Source organism: Anopheles darlingi, chromosome 3 (assembly GCF_943734745.1).
Source record: "Anopheles darlingi chromosome 3, idAnoDarlMG_H_01, whole genome shotgun sequence".
Lineage (NCBI taxonomy): Eukaryota > Metazoa > Arthropoda > Insecta > Diptera > Culicidae > Anopheles > Anopheles darlingi.
In genome coordinates, this window is record NC_064875.1 from 54,440,794 (window position 1) to 54,458,559 (window position 17,766).

At 49.3% G+C, this 17,766-nt stretch overlaps 3 protein-coding genes across 7 annotated transcripts; 1 reads left to right on the forward strand and 2 right to left on the reverse strand.

Moving 5' to 3' along the window:
* On the reverse strand, positions 1-15,575 carry LOC125954959 (neurogenic protein mastermind). Of its 5 annotated transcripts, none has more exons than XM_049685686.1 (12): positions 15,314-15,575; positions 13,100-14,271; positions 8,903-10,383; positions 5,377-7,677; positions 5,000-5,289; positions 3,088-4,933; positions 2,384-2,585; positions 2,075-2,309; positions 1,882-1,974; positions 1,310-1,477; positions 846-1,074; positions 1-762 (listed from the first exon to the last, which is right to left on the reverse strand). In XM_049685686.1, the coding sequence occupies exons 3-12, from the start codon at positions 9,813-9,815 to the stop codon at positions 167-169; spliced, it is 6,873 nt and encodes a 2,290-aa protein (XP_049541643.1). In that variant the 5' UTR covers positions 9,816-10,383; positions 13,100-14,271; positions 15,314-15,575; the 3' UTR covers positions 1-166. The 5 variants fall into 5 exon arrangements, with proteins under 5 accessions (XP_049541643.1, XP_049541644.1, XP_049541641.1 ...); XM_049685687.1 differs by having other exon boundaries at positions 3,088-3,916; positions 4,025-5,289; XM_049685684.1 differs by having other exon boundaries at positions 3,088-5,289.
* Positions 15,576-15,697: 122 nt separating this feature from the next.
* Positions 15,698-16,805, forward strand: LOC125955078 (enoyl-CoA delta isomerase 2). Its single transcript, XM_049685933.1, has one exon. The coding sequence runs from the start codon at positions 16,014-16,016 to the stop codon at positions 16,803-16,805; it is 792 nt and encodes a 263-aa protein (XP_049541890.1). The 5' UTR covers positions 15,698-16,013.
* Positions 16,806-16,862: 57 nt separating this feature from the next.
* On the reverse strand, positions 16,863-17,739 carry LOC125955092 (28S ribosomal protein S28, mitochondrial). The gene is made up of 3 exons (XM_049685948.1): positions 17,371-17,739; positions 17,177-17,298; positions 16,863-17,115 (listed from the first exon to the last, which is right to left on the reverse strand). Exons 1-3 carry the CDS (start codon positions 17,644-17,646, stop codon positions 16,938-16,940), a joined length of 576 nt encoding a protein of 191 aa, XP_049541905.1. The 5' UTR covers positions 17,647-17,739; the 3' UTR covers positions 16,863-16,937.
* Between the last annotated feature and the right edge of the window lie 27 nt (positions 17,740-17,766).

Here is a 17,766-nt window from a genome sequence, read left to right on the forward strand (position 1 = left end):
TTGCGCGCTCGTATTAGTACTTTGGATCGATGAATTGTTCTGTGTTTTTTTTTTTGTTTTTCACGTTTACTTCTTCTTTGTTCATATCTATCTTGCTCACCTTCTTCACAACACAACTTTCATCGACACTTTACTGAATTCACAACAGCGCATACTATAATGGTGCTTACTTGCCATATTGGTTACTGTTGCTGTGCCCGTACCCTCCGCCCCCTCCACTGCCATAGTGATTACCACCACTACCATAACTGCTACCACCATGACCACCACCGCTGCCTCCTGCTCCGCTGCCGCTACCACTGCCATACCCTCCGGATCCTCTACCGTGATCGCTGTTGTAGTGATGATGATGCGAGTTATGTCGATCACCACCAGTGGATGAGTGCGCTGAACCGCCACGACCACTGCTACCAGCACCGCTGTTACCACTTCCACTTCTACCATCGCCGCCTCCACTACCGCGGTGGTGATGATGAGAGCCGCCATCACCACCATCACTGTTGGTCCCGTGATAATGGGTATCCATGCGGCGATAGTATAGCAGATAGGGAACGCGAGGGGCACGTGGTCGCAGCACGTTATACTCTGTCATCGGCTTGACAGTGCTGTCGTCGTAACGGATCCAACTTCCGTACCCGCCGTGGAACACGTCGGTAATGTAGTGGCCCTTAGAAGCTTCCTTTCCATCGTGGTACACGACGGCAAACAGCTTGTACTGTTTCTGCTTAGCCGTGTAGCTTTTACCTTTCGAGGATAGCAACTCTGTGAAGGGAAAAACCACAAACAAATGGATTAATATCCCCCGTGCTTCCGATGGTGGTCGTGTCAAAACAGCAAACACATACTTGAGTCGATTTTCAGTTCAATCGGAAAGTCCAGAGTTTTCAGGATTTTGGTGCAACCATCCATTTTGTAATCGAAACATTTCAGATGCAGTATCAGCACAACCGGAAGCTCCTCTAGCGTCACCTGCTGCCAGGCAGCTACCTCCTGTTTCGTTTTAGTACAGGTAACACCTTCCAGCTCGTCCCTACCAACCAGCTGCTCCAGAGCTTCCTTCACGGACGCCGCTTTCTGTTGAGCAAAATATGCAGATTTTGATCAATATTTACTTAAACTCCGCTTGTTTCACTCTACTGATCAAACAAATATGGAAGAAAAATCATTTTCAATGCGCTTAATTAAAACATTAAACAAGAAAAGGAACAAGTATAGAATCTTGCTACAAAAAGTGTATAGCGCCGTATCTATTTTTAGTAACAAAACGCCACTAGCGCCATCTATCGGGCGGTACCGTACACACACATACCTCGATATCCAGCTGAAGCGTAAAGAACGGTTGGATGTTGTACGTCGGCGGGACGCCATCTCGCTGCACTCGGGAGCGCAGCTTTCCACCGAAGATGTCACTGATAGGCGAACGTCCAAAATCGGTCGTGCGGGTCACGGTGCCCTTGTTACGATTGCCACATATAACCTAAAGGAATAGTTTGAAGAAAGTAATTAATTATGTTTCAAGCAGGAATCACATAGCTCGAAAAATATTTTCATCAAAAATGTTTGTCCATCGCTTTCCTTGAGTGACAGGGCGGATATGACCCAGAAGCCACTCTACACAAATACGATGATGATAATTTTCCCGCCAATAGCAACAGATCTGTAGATATTGAAAAATCTCGTTTCTGCCGGCTTAAGGTTAGCGGGGTGGAACAAAATTCCAAAGGATGCACACCCCACCAGGTAAGGTAGGTGGTGATGAGTAGTCTCGAACCAACGCCGATCAGAGAGACACAACACGCAAGAGCAAACACATATGTTCTTACACGACGTCCCTGCCGTCACGGCTATCAAACCATCTACCGAACACTCCCTTCCACTTACCATCCAATCGTCATCCTCTTCCCCATGTGCTTCACCATTCGTCGGTTCCTCCCCGTTCACCACACTCTGCTCCGGTTTGTTGAGTTTCATAAACTGAAAGACGAGGTTTAAAAGGACATTGAAAATTGAGGAAATTCAACATTACTATACCACACAAGGGACTGAGGAATTTTATATGATTGTCACTACTAACCTCAATCATTTCGTCGTTGAGCCGATTAAGCACACAGCCGAGAAACTCTTCCGCATCCTCCTGTCGCCCCTCAATCTGGAAGATATCCGACCGTACCCCATTAAGGATCTTGTGAATTATCACCGGTTCGAACGGCGGATCGACCGATATTTCCGGTGTGTCGTCCTTCTTTCCCTTCTCCCGGGGCATTTTGGAGCGCATCGGAAGCTGCGAGAATTCTCCCACCAACGAGCACCTAAGAAAGTTAAATGGAAACAAAATGCATTAGACATTGTTTTATCCTTCAATTGTCCCCTCAACTGAACCTACATTGCATCGATGAATGGTTTCGGATGTTTGGCATTTTTCGCCGCGGGAAGCGTGCGGATCGTTCGCATCAGATGGTAAAACGGCGGGCATGCGACCAGGGCTTGCAGGATCGTGTTGATGTAACAGTAGTTTGATCGATTAATCAATCCACGAGGCACAATGCTGATGCTGCTATTTTCAATGTGGTAACCGCTAAGGAAATCTATATTGGAAACGTAAGAAAAGATGTTATTAATTGTCATAAGTCATTAATTGTGATAAGTTGGGGCAATTTCAAACGCATATTCAATTCTAGGGGGGCAATAACAAAATAAGACTGTTTGTTTCATCACTAGTGCTAGTGCCATTGATAAAGGCGATCTCGCAAACTCTCTGAGAAACGACGATCGACGTTAGCAGGTGGAACCACAAGCTAATCAGAACGATTAACCAGCGTGGCTCACCCAGCAAACATGACCATAATTTGCTTTTCCATTTGTGTAACGCATATTACTCTACTGAAAAGGTAAAGAGTAGTTTGCTGACTTCAAATGGAGTAGTATTTTGTTATACAATTAAAGATAAAATCACACACCAAGTAAACACACACACACCCGCCGCCGGTGGCTAAGGGGATTCGAACACACGCCAGTCAGGAAAAGGACTTTTAAAAGGCATACCAACAACATACCAACTGTGCTATCAGACCAATACACTATTCTTACCTCCAAATTTGAGCGAAAACTCATCCTTTTGATCTGTAGCCGATGAAGTAGCGTTTGATAATGTTCCCGCTCCCTTCTTGTCGCTACTTCCTGCTCCAGTGGATCCTTTAGCATTGCTTCCTGCACCACCACGTGGCAATGTACCGGTGTTCGATGCAACATTTGAAGTACTACCAGCGGCACCGGGTGTAGAGGCAGCGGCTGAAGAGTACGACATCACGCCAGGTGTTGTCATGTGATTCCGTTCATATGGTTGTACCTTAGCCACCGGTTTCTTCGCATTTCCAGTACCCTCATTGGATGGATTTTTGGGAGTAGTGGCGGGGGTGGTAACCACTGCACTAGCGCCCACAGTACTATTGCCACCGATAGGGCTAGAAACATTTGTGTGTGTTGCAGCGGCTGCCGTTTGTCCACCACTGACCGAGGTTCGATTAATAGGCGGCGCAAAATTGACTGCCGACGACGGTTGACTAGCCGTTCTTTCAGAAATCGGAACGACACCGGCAGTAGGATGGTGATGATGGTGGTGGTGTTGTTGCTGCTGCTGCTGCTGCTGAATAACTGGTGCAGCGACCGTCGCCTGGTGATGCGACGAAGATGCGCCACTGGATGATGGAGTTGTCGATCTGGCTGCTGCTCCCAGTCCAGGAGTAGGTACAGCAGGCAGCACAGATGTAGAATTTACATTCGGCGAAGCCACTGACGCTGCTACAGCAGTTGCCGATGACGAAGGCGTAGCAGATGACGAGGAAGAGGAATTGAACAAACTGGCCCACGTTTTGTTCGGCTGCGGTGGAGCGGCGGCACCGGTACTAGATATCTGTGGCTGGGGCACAATGATTGGTGGTGGAATGTTTAGTGGATGGTGAGGGGGAGGCGGTACGTTTAGCGGATGGTTAATAGTAATCGCTGCTGGTTTGGCCGCAGATTTTACCGTGTTTGTTGCTGTTGGTACGATTACCACATCTCGCTGTTGTTGTTGTTGTTGTTGATGCTGCGGCTGGTGATGACCAGTCTTGCCACCAGCGCTAGCTTCAATAGCAGTGGCACCGCTCATGCTACTGTTGCTAGCGATCGCGGTTGTCGATACTGTTCGCTGTGGAATGGCCTCGACTTTCTTCGATTCCATCTGCGGAGCCGGCGCAGCAGTCCCTCCCATTGTCGCATTATGAATACCCGTACCCGTTGCCTGTCCGGTGGTCGCACTCGAACCAGCATTTGAATGGCGCTGGTGATGGTGTGCACCAGCCGATTCGTTACTGGTTACGTTTGCCATTGTTTTCTGACCAGCAGAACCGCCAGACGATTGTCGAAAACCGGTCGATGAGGATTGAGAGACATTTGTTGCAGCACCTGCTGCTGTTGATAGCTCGGTGGACGCTGCGTGAGAGGTATTTTTGCTCCGGTTGCTGAATTCCTTATTCGGTATAGCCGAAACCGATACGGACGCCGTACTTTTCTTGGACGCTCCGCCAGTTCCACTGTTCGCCCATACACCAGGGGCTTGCGAAGCCTGCTGTGAAGGAGCGGCGGCCGCTGGTGGGCGAGGCTGCGTGCCTTCTGTTGCTGCCGCCGCATAGGAAGCGGGACGTCGATCATCCTTCAGCGAAAGATTCTCCATCCGCTCGTGAACACCCTTGGCTACCTCGGCATAACCACCACTGACGATGTGGTGCGGTTGAGATGGTTGAGGCGCTGTTTGCTGCTGATGATGTCCTGGCACGACGGCTGGAGTATGGACCTGCTGCTGCTGCTGTCTTTGCGTCGCTTTGGAGTTTGGCACATGCCCAGCCATATTGCCACCACCAGTCGTTGAAGTGGAAGTTTGTTGATGTTGCTGTTGCTGTGAAGTATGTTGTTGATGAACATTGGTCGCTTTGGAGTTGTGGTTGTGGGTGCCAGTATTTACAATGGACGGCTGCTGCGGGGTGATTGTTGATGGTTTGGTCATTACCACCGCATCACTTGGCTTCGATGAATTGTTGTTGGTATCGCTTGCGCCGGCTTCCATCATCACCGGCTGCGGATCGACATTAGCAACAACGATTGGTGCTGCCTGTACCAATTGGGGCACCTGTGTAGCCGGCTGCTGCTGTGAATGCATTTCGACGGTGTGATGAAATGGCGGCAGTTGCTGTTGCTGCTGCTGCTGCTGCTGCTGGTGATGGCCACTGTTAGTTGGAGGCGGAGGTTCCGTTACTAGACGAAAAAATAGAAACATTCGTTGTATAAATGGGGATGCGTATGTTGTGAAGGCATGCATCAAGGAGAAGGAGGGCTACTTACAATTCATAGGAATCTCTTGAGCGGGCTGATGTTGGTGCAAAACAACGGTCGGTTCCTGTTGCGGTTGTTGTGGCACATGCGGTGGTACATGATGAATCACTGCAGAATTTGGTGTGAGATGAGGCGGTGGATGCGATTGGATGTACTGTTGATCAACAATAAAGTTATTGTTCAACGATCCACCTGCACCCGTCTGCTGCTGCTGACGCTGCTGATCGACCAACACCATATCCGCTACTTCTATCGATACAGCGTTCATGACGTTTGTCTGTTGCTGATGGTGTTGCTGTTGATGTGATTGCTGCTGTTGTTGATGTTGCTGTTGTTGATGTTGCTGTTGTTGCTGTTGCTGTTGCTGTTGCTGGTGAGGTGCTAGAAGATATCCCGTACCACCTTCGCCAATCACCATCTCTCCGGCCTGCGTATGAACAACATTGTGCTGTGGCAGTGACGGGACATCTCCACTCATTGTAACCGCTGGTGGATGCTCCAGTATTGGACCTTCGCCGGTGTTTGAGGTATTGGTTCCTGCGACAGCAGAGATGATTGTGTTGTTGTTAAGTGCGTTATAATCTTCGCCCGCAACACCATTTGCTCCGTTCTGCTGTGGTGGTTGCGGTGGTGGCGGTCCCTGCAACGCCAAAAACTCATCCGGCGATTGCATCTGCATCGTGAAGCCGGGTACATTCGGGTCTAGTACGTGATGGTGGTGCGTCATCCCGGATGCAGGTTGTGGTTGCATGCCTTGTGGCGGCGGGGGTTGAGGACCACCTTGCATAATGGTACCACCGGCTCCAACGCCACTACCATCCTCCTCGTGTCCCTGAAGATATTCGCACGGTTCCATCGCGTGATACTCCACTGTCATCGGTGGTCCGGCCCACATGCCGGGGTGACCTTCGGCAACCGCATGCATGCCCGCCTCATCGTGCGATCCTGGTCCACCACCTGCACCATGTTGCTGTTGCTGCTGATCGTCACCCTTGTCTTCGTATACGGGGTACTCTGCTGGAGGGTAAACCAGCTGCATCGGATAGCCAGACGGGAAGCCATGCAACGAAGGCTGATAGTACATCGGCATTGGTGGGGTCATAAACAACGGTGTGCCGGTAGCATGTTGTGCAGCGGGATGCTGCGAGGGCATGACCGGGATGTAGTACCCGTATCCCCCATATTGTCCCGCGCCTCCCATCATCGGAGCATCCATGTGTATTAGCTCGGGTGTGTGCTGTGGTGGTGGATGATGAGGTCCCTGTTGCTGTTGTGACTGGCCAGCGCCCGATGCTGATGGAGGCGTTTGCTGTTGCCCACCGTTACCACCACCTCCCGGACCTTGCTGCTGCTGCTGTTGCTGCGATTGTAACACCTGGGCCGACTGTCCACCCTGATGGTGTACGAGCGTTTGCATGCCTCCTCCTCCACCTTGCGATTGATGAAAGTGGTGGTGCTGTTGTTGTTGCTGCTGATGCTGCTGCTGTTGCTGGATAAAGTGCGGAACGTAGCCACCGCGAGAGCGCGAGTTGTTGCCACCGCGATTGTTGCGACCACCACGACGCATCGTGCCCCGACTCGGTTGCATTATGGGGGCCGTTTGCAATAGCTGTATCTCCTGTCCGGAGCTTACTTCTGCGGGCAGGTACTGGGTACCAGTCGTCATGTACGGTGACATCGGATGGCTCATGTATCCGTGCACATTCACATTCGCCGTCAGATTGCTAACGTACACGTTGTTGTTAGGGACGGTTTGGGGTACCATTGGCACCGGGTACATCCCATGGGGGCCTGGTTGCATGTAGGCTGGGATTGGCTGGTAGACATGCGGAACCATCTGCTGTTGCTGCTGATGATTGGAGACCGAGATGCTTTGGAGCTGCTGATTGTTAGCATTCTCACGGTCAGCGTTTCGGCCTCCGTCTGATGCTCCACCTACGCCGCTAACCATTCTTCCATCACCAGCACCAGTTCCGGTACCTGCACTACCGGTACCACGGCCACTTGGCACAATTACATTGTGTCCTTGTTGCTGTGGCGGTGGTTGTTGTTGATTTCCAGAAGGAGGTTGTTGCTGCTGCTGTTGCTGCTGCTGCTGCTGCGATGGCGGCGGCGGTTGCTGGAGCGCGTTGTTTGTGAGCGGAGGCATGGTTGCAGCGGATGTCACGACGCAGGTTCGTGTTGCGACCTCTTCTGCTGCTACGGCTCCTCCACCGCTCGTCTTCCGTTGATCCGAGTGAGCGATCCACGGTTCGTCGCCTACTGGTCCGCCCGAATTAACGACGAATGAACTGCTGTGTGCCTCGTTCACTGTAGAGTGTCCAGCGGCATAGTGAACGCAGAGGCAGCAATACAATCAAAAGGAGGAAGAAAAAAGCAAAATATTACATTAGTATCCCGAATCCAGAATGCATTTAAATAAAACAATGATTGAAAAATAGTAATCGCGCAAGCAATCGAAGGTAGTACAAGAAAGTGCCATTAACGAGAACGATCGAAACTATATTCAAAATATATAGAAATCTAACAAAATAATTAGTCGAATGTTCATGATCGGGAAAACCTAAAACAAAGATCAAGAAAGAGAAAGAGAGAGAGAAAGAGAAAGATAGGTACATGGTTTTTAATTTTTGCACCCAAACTGTTTGAGGCATTCCAATAATGCTCCAATATCCTAGACTTGCGTCACACCTCGCCATTTATCTCGGTCTACAAATTTCGTCTTTGGACCACTACCAATCGTCACGAAGGATTCCCGGACTGACGCGTCCTTCGCTATTTCTTCACTGATCATCCAATACAGAAAAAAATCTAATTGACAATCATCTTTCTCGCACAAAACAAAATTCCAAATCCAATCCAAAATCATACATAGTGCCAGTGATGGTAAAGATGCTCGCTAAAGTCGTAACTACTGAGGGAGAGGAAGAATAGTGAAATAAAACTTAAAATCCTACCGCTACAAACCAACAACATTAAATTTCCATCGAAACAGAAATGTACACAACAAACATATAAGCAACCGGAATGATCATAACAGAGTAACCTAGTAAACCGGGGCGAAGGTGACAACAATCCAGCATAAAGCAAGTGCAAGCAAAGCATTAGGCGGCGGAGCGGTTCCCCATACCAGAACAGCAGAGTGCATGCACAGAAGAACAATAGAGTAACTGTTTTGATTATTAAAAAGCATTTAAAGGAGTGCATTTGAACCACCATCAATGCGTGTGGATGGCTATGAGATATGTGTGCGGAAATAGTGATGCGTTTTCGCGGTTCGATCATTATACAAGTAAATGAGTGTTTGCTTTGTGCCACCCTGGGGAGACGCAACACCCTGGTGATGGTTACATTAGCAGCAATCGTAAAACGACAACAATCTAGAGGGAATTCCAACAAAGTAAAAAAAGCGAAATGATGAACGAATTAGCAAACAAACAAACAGTTTACAGAAGAAAAACCGCGTGAGGAAAACAAGAGTGATCGCCAATTTCATTTGCTTTTCTCTGCATCAACAACAACACAACACGCTTACCGGGTGTCGCCGGCAGCGCTGCTGGTGGTGCTGTTGGTGGTACGGCCCTGATGGTCGACTGGAAAAAGGCAGAAGAAGACAAAGACGAAGAAGGAAGCTGTTGCTGTTGCTGCTGTTGCTTCGCTTGTACGATTGTTGTGCTGCAGTTGGGAGGTTTTACTACGTTCCGGAAACCAAGCGAAGGGGTTGGCAGTAGCGCTGGTGGTGGCGGCGGTGCAGCTGCTCCTGCTGGCACATGGTCCTGTGACGGCGGTGGATCCGGAAGCGTCACCGGAGGGCGCAGCAAGAGATCGGTACCGTGGGGCAGTACCATGGTCACCAGTGGTCCAGGAGCTGCTGCAGCAGGAAGCATCATTCCACCGTTTGCAATCGATTTGGCGAATGGAACCATCCGATGGCGTTCTGCATTGGTTAATACTGTGTGTGGCGACGTTACTGTGGGTTCTACCACTACCGGAAGTTGTACCACCGTTGCATCGCGGCGAGCTAATGATTCGGCGTTTGGCAGCACCACCATCATAAGCATCGGATCGAACGCTTGCGCATTAGGATTCAGTGCGATCGGATTGCCCGCTGGTGCCGGTAGTAGCAGCTTCATGTCGCTCATGACATCGGTATCGCGCAACTCCACCATCTTTGGCTGCTGTTCCACCGTTTCTGTTCCGTGGCCTTCTTCTGGGCACTCTACTACTGCGTGAGCAACATTGTCCTTTCCTGCACCAGTATCAGTGGCAGAAGCAGCAGCGACGAAAACGCTACCCTCATCTTGCGTGGAATCTGTGGCGGTTGAAGCTGCAGAAGGATAGAGGAGACCCCTCAGTGTGGCCGCATCGCACTCGCCGGCATCGCTAAGATCGAGAAATTGGTAGCAGCTTCCTGCGCTCGAGGTGTCCGTCGTGGCACGGTTCATCATCCGTCCCTCGGATGATGAAGATGGTGCCGGTGAGGATGGTAGTGGTGGCGGTGGTGACGATGGTATTGATGGAGCGGCGTCGCTTCACTTTCGTGCGCTTCTTCTTCACGATCCGGACGACGACGACGACAGTGGCGACGGTTGGTGATGAAGACGGCGACGACGACGATTGCCCACGAGTTCCGATCAATCATTTTCCCGCCAACACCCCGCCAGGACTCCCCGGTACGTGTCCCGAACCCGAACGGGGGTTCCGATGTGGAGCTCGTCAATCGTGCAGCTTTAGCCGTGGGCTAGCGGCGTTCTGACTCTCCTCCACGTGAATGGCGGATTCTTGGGATCGCAGCAGGTTCACTTCCTGCTGGCTTCTGCTGCAGTGTGCATTTTTTTTTTTTTTTTGGAAATCTATCCTACGATCACTATTCGGGTATTGTAGATGGTGATCATCATCACGACCATCTCCTTTGAGATAATGTACTTGGTGTTTCACACAAATGCTTTAGGATATAGTTGCGGATCGCTTGCAATCATGGCACAACACTTGAACCTGACGCACCTCGTCAACCGACTAATGTATGAAAAAGAGAGAGGGAAAGTGGCAGAGAGCGACAGGTGTGTAGGGGGGTTGTTGTTGGGAGGCGGAATTACGGAGAAAGAAAGAGAAAAATACAAAAATACATTACACACATACAGGAAACACAGTTAAAGCAGTCGGTACCTCATCATACCGGTCAAGAGTCGTGCGGCTTATTCAAGATGATGCGATAAATGAGGATTCAGAATTCGGAAGGTAAACAGACACGAGGACATTCCCAAGTCGCTCAGAACCGCAGTACAAAATGGAAGTAGAATGCTTTCCAAAATAAAAGGAGTCTTCTTTACTCGAGGCTTACTTAGAAACTGAGGTTTAAGCTGCTTTCACATCGAGCGCGTTTAAACGCCACTAATAGACGCAGCAGGTTTTTTGACGCAGAAAACACGGTTGTATCACATCAAAATATATGGAAGTGTTCACGCAACGCACCGAAAGCTATTTTTTCGAGCTTTTGAAGAGCTTAAAAGTTGGCGTTTTTTTTCGGATCTGTAAAAATCTACAGATTGTGGCAGGTTCTGAGCCGACTGTAGCAGGCTACGCAAGCAAGCCAGCGTTGCCCTTTGGTTTTGCAATTTGTTTTGGCAGGAATGTGTTGAAATCCGGGTAATAACTGTTTTGCGTTAAGATTAAACTATGTATCATGATTTGATAAGGTGGCGATAGTGATATGGTACTATTTATTCGTGTATTTTAAATCGACCTTCACGCAACCTAGGTGTGAACAATAAATTAAGCTTGTGCGTCAAAAAACGCCAACTTTGGCGTTTTTAAAAACGCGTTAGATGTGAAAGCAGCTTAACAATTCTGCCCCAACGCTGCTTTGATTGAAACTATGCAACATAATTCCCACACAGGCATGACAATGGGTGACTGATTCAAGTGATTGATTTGTGGTGTTTTTAATTATTGTCACCACCTAATTGGTGAGCCATTCAGGAAGGTTATGCTAATTTTAGAACAAACTAAAGTTTCTCAGTCGCACGTTATCAAAACGACTGGGCTGATTCCTTCGAAATTTTAAATCCATTATCTTTTAAATATAATTTGCAATATCGTCGAAACGAATTTTATTTTATGTCATTTCTAAACAGGCTCCTAAACAATTCGCTTTAAGGAAAAGTTTTCTTTTGTTGTAATAAAACAAAAGATATACAAAATTCAGACAACAAAAAGCTTCTCCCATCATTCGACACGCCGACAATCTCAAATTTGAATGGAAACTCCGTAAAGCAATAAAAAATTCACAACCATACAATGCAGTTCTCTATATTTGGCAACCGTAGTATCGAGGTCAGTTGCACTGGCCAATCAGAAAAAGAGAGGCTTATGGCTTGCAAGAGAAGAGAGCAAGCTAAAGGAAACGAACCTGCCCCGTCCACCTCCCTTGGTCTCCTTTGATCACATTGACGTAAAATGAAGAATACGAACATTGCGACTTAAGTGCTCTCAGCTTATAATGTGCCGATTCAGCAGATCGTGAATTTTGTAAACTGTTTACAATATCTCATACGTCCTATGCCATACAGAAAGGGCTTACGTTAAGGGTTTATAAATTGCTTGGGTGTGTGTGGGAAGAGACCACAAAATGATAAAATGCTTCCAAATGCTTCCCAGATGTAAACAGAGCAAGCAAACCCATTCACCATTTACATCTGCACAGCATTTAAGCGACGATCGCGGTGGCTAACCACAGAAATTCTATGGCGGTTGGTGCGGTTTCGAGATCGATAGTATACCCTCTCCCTTCCTACAGCCTCCTTTCGCCCTATCTTGGTGATAATTTTTTTCTCTTCTGACAAAACAGTGTACGACCACTTTGATGCAGACACCGGCACCGTTCCACCGCACATTGACGATACAATGTAGAGACTTTCCTCCATCCTTAGGCAACCGCGACCATCTAGCGGTGTCGTGACAGGACTGGACGACTTGACTTCTCAATGCTACACAACGACGCTAGCCAGCGGTAGCAGAGAAACGGCGCTGATAAGATGTTCCTCCATCATTGGCAACGCTCACACATAAAGGTGTATTGAAAGTGGTAGAGAAAGCCGGACCAAGCGGCAAAATACATCTACTTGAAGCGACCTTAACCATCCGTCATTCCTATTATTCATCCATCACATCAATCCACCACACCAGCGGTCCATGGATTCAGACCGGTCCACCTTTGCGAGCGACTGTTAGCGATGAGGGAAAAATGAAATGGAAAAAGTGTGATTCCCCATTGAAACTCGTTTTTGGCGAAGAAAATGTGAAGATGGAATTTCCGCTAGTGAAGTCAGGCATGTATGTTGGGATTGATGCGTTTGAAGCGGTTCCACCTCCGTATCAGTTAAATTGAACTGCCCGTAGTGATTGTAAAGTAGAGGGTCAAAGCTGTGGGTACCGCGTCCGCGTACCACCGTTTTCTTTGAGACAGATCGAAGAAGAAGCACAAAACATTCGCCGAAAACCCGTAGTAAATGAACCGACTACGTGGCAGTAGATGATGACTATATACGCCCCCAACCCCTCTCCCTCGCCTAATGTTTATGATGATCCCTGATCATGTGGCGAAACTTTTTCAAACAATAACTACCACCTTCGATCGTTTGGCATTCCTTATTACATTATTTCTGCACTTGAATGTGGATTTAAAAATCGTGTCCTATTACCGGCAAGCAGTTGGAACAGTGGAGATACCTACCGTCTTAAGCTGCTCCATCGCACGGAGACGAAGGAAACTGTGCATCCGTGAACCGGTCACTAATTGATGCCGGGCGCCGCGGCTTGCCCGCTGCTACGTTGCTAGTACTTCGACTGTCACTGTTAGGACGTTGACAATGACGACGATGACGATGATGACGAAGACGACATTCGCGGTATGGAAGTAGACCGGCGACTTAGAGCATCAGAGCTTCACACGCAACAGCACCAAATGTCGATCGTGCGCCGAGTGGAAAAGAAATGTTTCGGTGTTTCTCGTTCGTCGACGAAGAAAATGTCACACACGGTGGGGTCGTCTTTGAGACGGTGGCCAGTTTCCCCCTCTTCCTTCTCCCCCTCGGCTCGTGCTGTGGCGTTTGTGCTTTGGTGTCGATTGCTCAACAGCAGAGAGATAGTGTGCGACGACGCGATGAACTCGATGTATGTCGGCGGAAGTATGTGTGTGTGTGTATGTGTTGATGGCTGCTAGCTGCGTGTTTGCTCGCGAGACGGTTACACTCTCATCCACGTCGTTTTTCCCGGTGGTGTGTTGTGTGGTGCCTGCCTTTCTTTATACTGACCGACCGATCGAACGTACTACCGCCCCTTTCAACTGCACTGCACACACTACACAGGGGGGAGGTATGCACCGATACCGCACTCTGGAAGAGTGAACTTCGTGCCAAGACGATTGGCTGGTTGGCTGGTTGGCTGTGTGGGCAAGGCGGCGTGTTCCGCACACAGATCGCGACGGCAATGAAACCGAAACAGAATTAATTTTTGAACCTCACGAACCACGTACACTGCAAACACAGAGACACATACACGCACCGAGGCACACGCACGCACGCACGCACGCAGTGTCGTCTTCGATTCTCGATTTACCGGCCAGAGGAAGAAATGTCGACCGTCACCGTCACGTCACGACGGCTGTAAGTACAGGGCGCGCGCACATACACTCTCACACACACACAATCAAACAAAAGCGCACATCCACAGCAATGCACGACGAACGGAGGAGGTGTACTTTTTCCCTTCGCAGAGAAAAGTGTAAAAAAATTCTCGAACTTCGCACCACACTCGGGGGGCGACACTCTACCAGACTGACGAAATACTTCTTCTACTTCTTTTTGCTCTTCTTTTCCTTGCTTAGCTGGCGTTCTGCAGTAGTGGCTAAAAGTAAAAGAGAACAGAAAATAAAAGAGTAGTTAATAGTTTCCCGAAAACCCGGCTCTAGCCATCGCAGTAACCGATGGTGCGGAGTAATTCCCGATCGAAGAGGCGGTAGCAGCACGGACCAATCCCACTAATTACCATTGCTACCAGACCTTACTGGAGCGGACACAGGACGGTGCCCCTAAACCCCCGTAAATGGTTCCAGCCACTCGAACGGTGGTAATCACCGAAAATAATTCACCGAATACTGGCAGAGAGACACGGAGAGCCGGAAAAGCAATTGAAAAACGATGACGAATGTTGCTGAACGTTGTTCCCGGCACGACGACACAACTCGCACGCACACAGCCACGCAGTGGACCACGAAAGAGGGTGACCAGCGGCGCAAGAAAGCGGATTACAATACGGATGCGTTCCCTTGGCCGTCGTCTTCTTGCTGGCCGACGACTCACGTTCCGAGTGTCACGAGTGCACCGCAGTTAACAAAAGCCACGAACGAAAAAAAAGGTTGCTGATCTTCGCGATTCGATTCTTTGGGGGGTTATTACGAACGCACCGAGAGCAGCCTACTACACTACCACGTCTGTCGCAATTTGATGTGTTCGTGTGTTTGTTGGTCTGTCATTTGACATATCGTTCGGGCTCCCGCTGCTCGCTGTTTCTTCACGCAACGAATGATGCCACCCAGCGGCGCGATTACCGAAATTTGAGACCAACGCCTGCTTGGCTGTGGCCGAAAAAATGTGGGCTGCCTTTTGGCCGCAAGCAAAGTAAGCCAAATCTACGTCTTCCTTTTCTTCCTCCCTGGCCCGGCTCGCGCTACTTCCTTCGCTCACACCAAGTGTGTTACATACGCACACGCACGCAAACCCCCGTTCCCCGTTCCGGCGAACCCCTTTCGGAAGAACGGAGAAGAAGAGCACGACGGTGTCGCGGTTTCCTTCGGTTTCGGGGCACTTTTTCCCTTCTTTCCATCCCATTTCCTATCGCCTTTTGTCCGAGATTCCGCCTCCACTTCCGTTTCTTAACACACACTCACCCGAACACGATCCTAGCAGGCTTCGGCTTCGTTTTCAATTTTCACGGGCTAACACCACCACGGGCCGAGATGATCACCTCTTCCGTTCTCGAGAACGCACCTCGCGTAAAAACACCGGTTTCGGAACGTTGCTCCCCAAATTCTGCAGTCCGCGTTGTGGCTACTGGTTGGCCGCTGTCCCTCGTCGTTTAACGACCGCGGGTTGCAAACGGGTCGCGGAAAATTCTGCTTTTTTCCTCTTCAGCACCACTTCAGCTTCGGCAGCAGTCAAGCAACCGGATGTGAGAATGAGAGCGAAATGACACCGGAGTTCGAATTCGAAGTTCGACACCCGGGGCTGTCAAAAATGCGGTGACCAGCTTCGTCGACGCCGGTATTCGGATTTTCTCTTGAACTGTGATTTTCTGTTTTATGAAACTTTATTAATAAGCCCTCTGGAATTTGTATCGCACATTCCATCGCTTTTACTCGTTTTAGTTTTTCGAAAGTATAGATAGAGTTCCAGGGTACGCTCATTCGCATACGAGACGAGAGTTCACCGTTCCTACTAAGAACCTGACCCTTGATCGTGATATTTACCCTATTTAAAAGTCCACAGTGGCTTTCGTTATCATATCTGGGCTTATCAGCGTGATTTGCAGTTCGCTGTGGCTGCTAGGTATTCAGTGGCGAGCGCAAAATCTTCTCAAACCCCCGCAAGATGGCCAGTAGTGCGAAACAACCCGCCCATCTGAATCTCGAACGGTTCGGCACCGTGTTGCGCGTTACGATCAATAATCCGCGCAAAAAGAATGCCCTCAATCGACAGGCCTACAAGGATGTGTGCGATACCTTGAACGCCGCTAACCGCGATGATACTGTGAATGTCGTCGTGCTGACCGGAACCGGCGATTTCTACAGCTCCGGCAACGACATCAGCTCCATCATCGCGGAGGATGGTCCGGCGGAAGAGAAGTTGGCGAAGGGAAACGCTATCCTGCGGGACATGGTTCGTGCGTTCATTAACTTTGATAAGCTGCTGATTGGGATAGTGAATGGACCGGCCATTGGCATCGCCGCTACCACGGTGCTGCTGTGCGATGTGGTTTACATGGTGGACACGGCCTACTTCTACACTCCCTTCTCCAATCTCGGACTGTGTGCGGAAGGTGGATCATCTTATAGCTTCCCGTTGCTGATGGGTCGCAGTAAGGCATCGGAAATGTTGCTCCTCAATCACCGGATGACTGCAGAGGAAGCCCTTCGCTTCGGTGTCGTTGCCGACGTCTTAAAGCGAGATGAAATCGAATCGAAACTCTGGCCGCGCGTCTTGGAGTATGGTACACTGCCGGTCGGTTCGATCATCGCCACCAAGAAGCTGCTCAATCGGTTCCAACGCGACAAGCTACACGAAGCGAATGATAGCGAAACCAACATGCTTAGTGAGCGATGGCAAACGGAAGAAGCTCTTGAAGCGATTATGAAATTTATGACGAGAAAGAGCAAATTGTAAATTAAGGTCATCAAAGGTGTACGGGTGTACTGGGAAACATGGAAATATACTCATTCCGAGGTTCAAAACAGTTAAGCATTGTTCTACATGTTATGCGCTAATAGGTGGTACACGCTTGCCTCCTGCGTAAATTCACTTCGTGGCTTCCGTTCTTCGCGTTTGCTGCGAGCGTGTGGCAGGAGATGATATCAGACCCAGCAGCTGGCAGTCAGCTTCGAGCAGGGTCAGATCTTTGCTAGACCCTAAAAAGCGTGTCGAAAGCTCTAGATCCTTCACTCGCAACCTCACCCGTGCTCCTCGAACGTAGTCCCTGCAATGCGAGGTCATAATCAGTTAATTCTAGGCATCGCAACAGCGAGTTCTTCACTTACTCTGCATTCTTTGTAGGTCGCGTACAGACACAGTGAAACTTCCAGCCAAAATCAATATACAGATCATTCTCTACGATGTGAAATATTTTCCCCGTGACCACCTTTCCCTCCGGATCGCCTAGCTGAAAGAGAACGGATTGCAAATTGATTCGGTCATCGGATATCGCTGCGCCGTACATCCAGAGCATACTTACATCGATGAATTTAGAATTCCGCAAAAGAGCGGCGAACGTTTTCGGTGGTTCGTTGGCCGGTTCCTGGTTCAGTGAGTCGGTGTGTTTCTGGTAAGCCTTCGCAAATCCTCCGACTTTGTTGTCCGCTTCGACCGGTGCCGCATCGGAAATCGGTGAGCCTGCCGGAGGTGTGTTATCGCTGGTGCTGCTGAGGTGTGCGAGAGAAACGTGACGAGCGGAGTGCACCACGGATGCGAACAATTGCCGTTGGCTCGATAACCGGAACAGGAGGGCCATGGCGAGGTGTATTTTTCAAGGATTTGCAGCCGGTTTTCCGGCTTTTTCGAATACGAGAAGGCGGCCAAAAGTGAGGAAGTTGTTTTTGCTTACACAATTTGACATCGACCCAGTTTGATC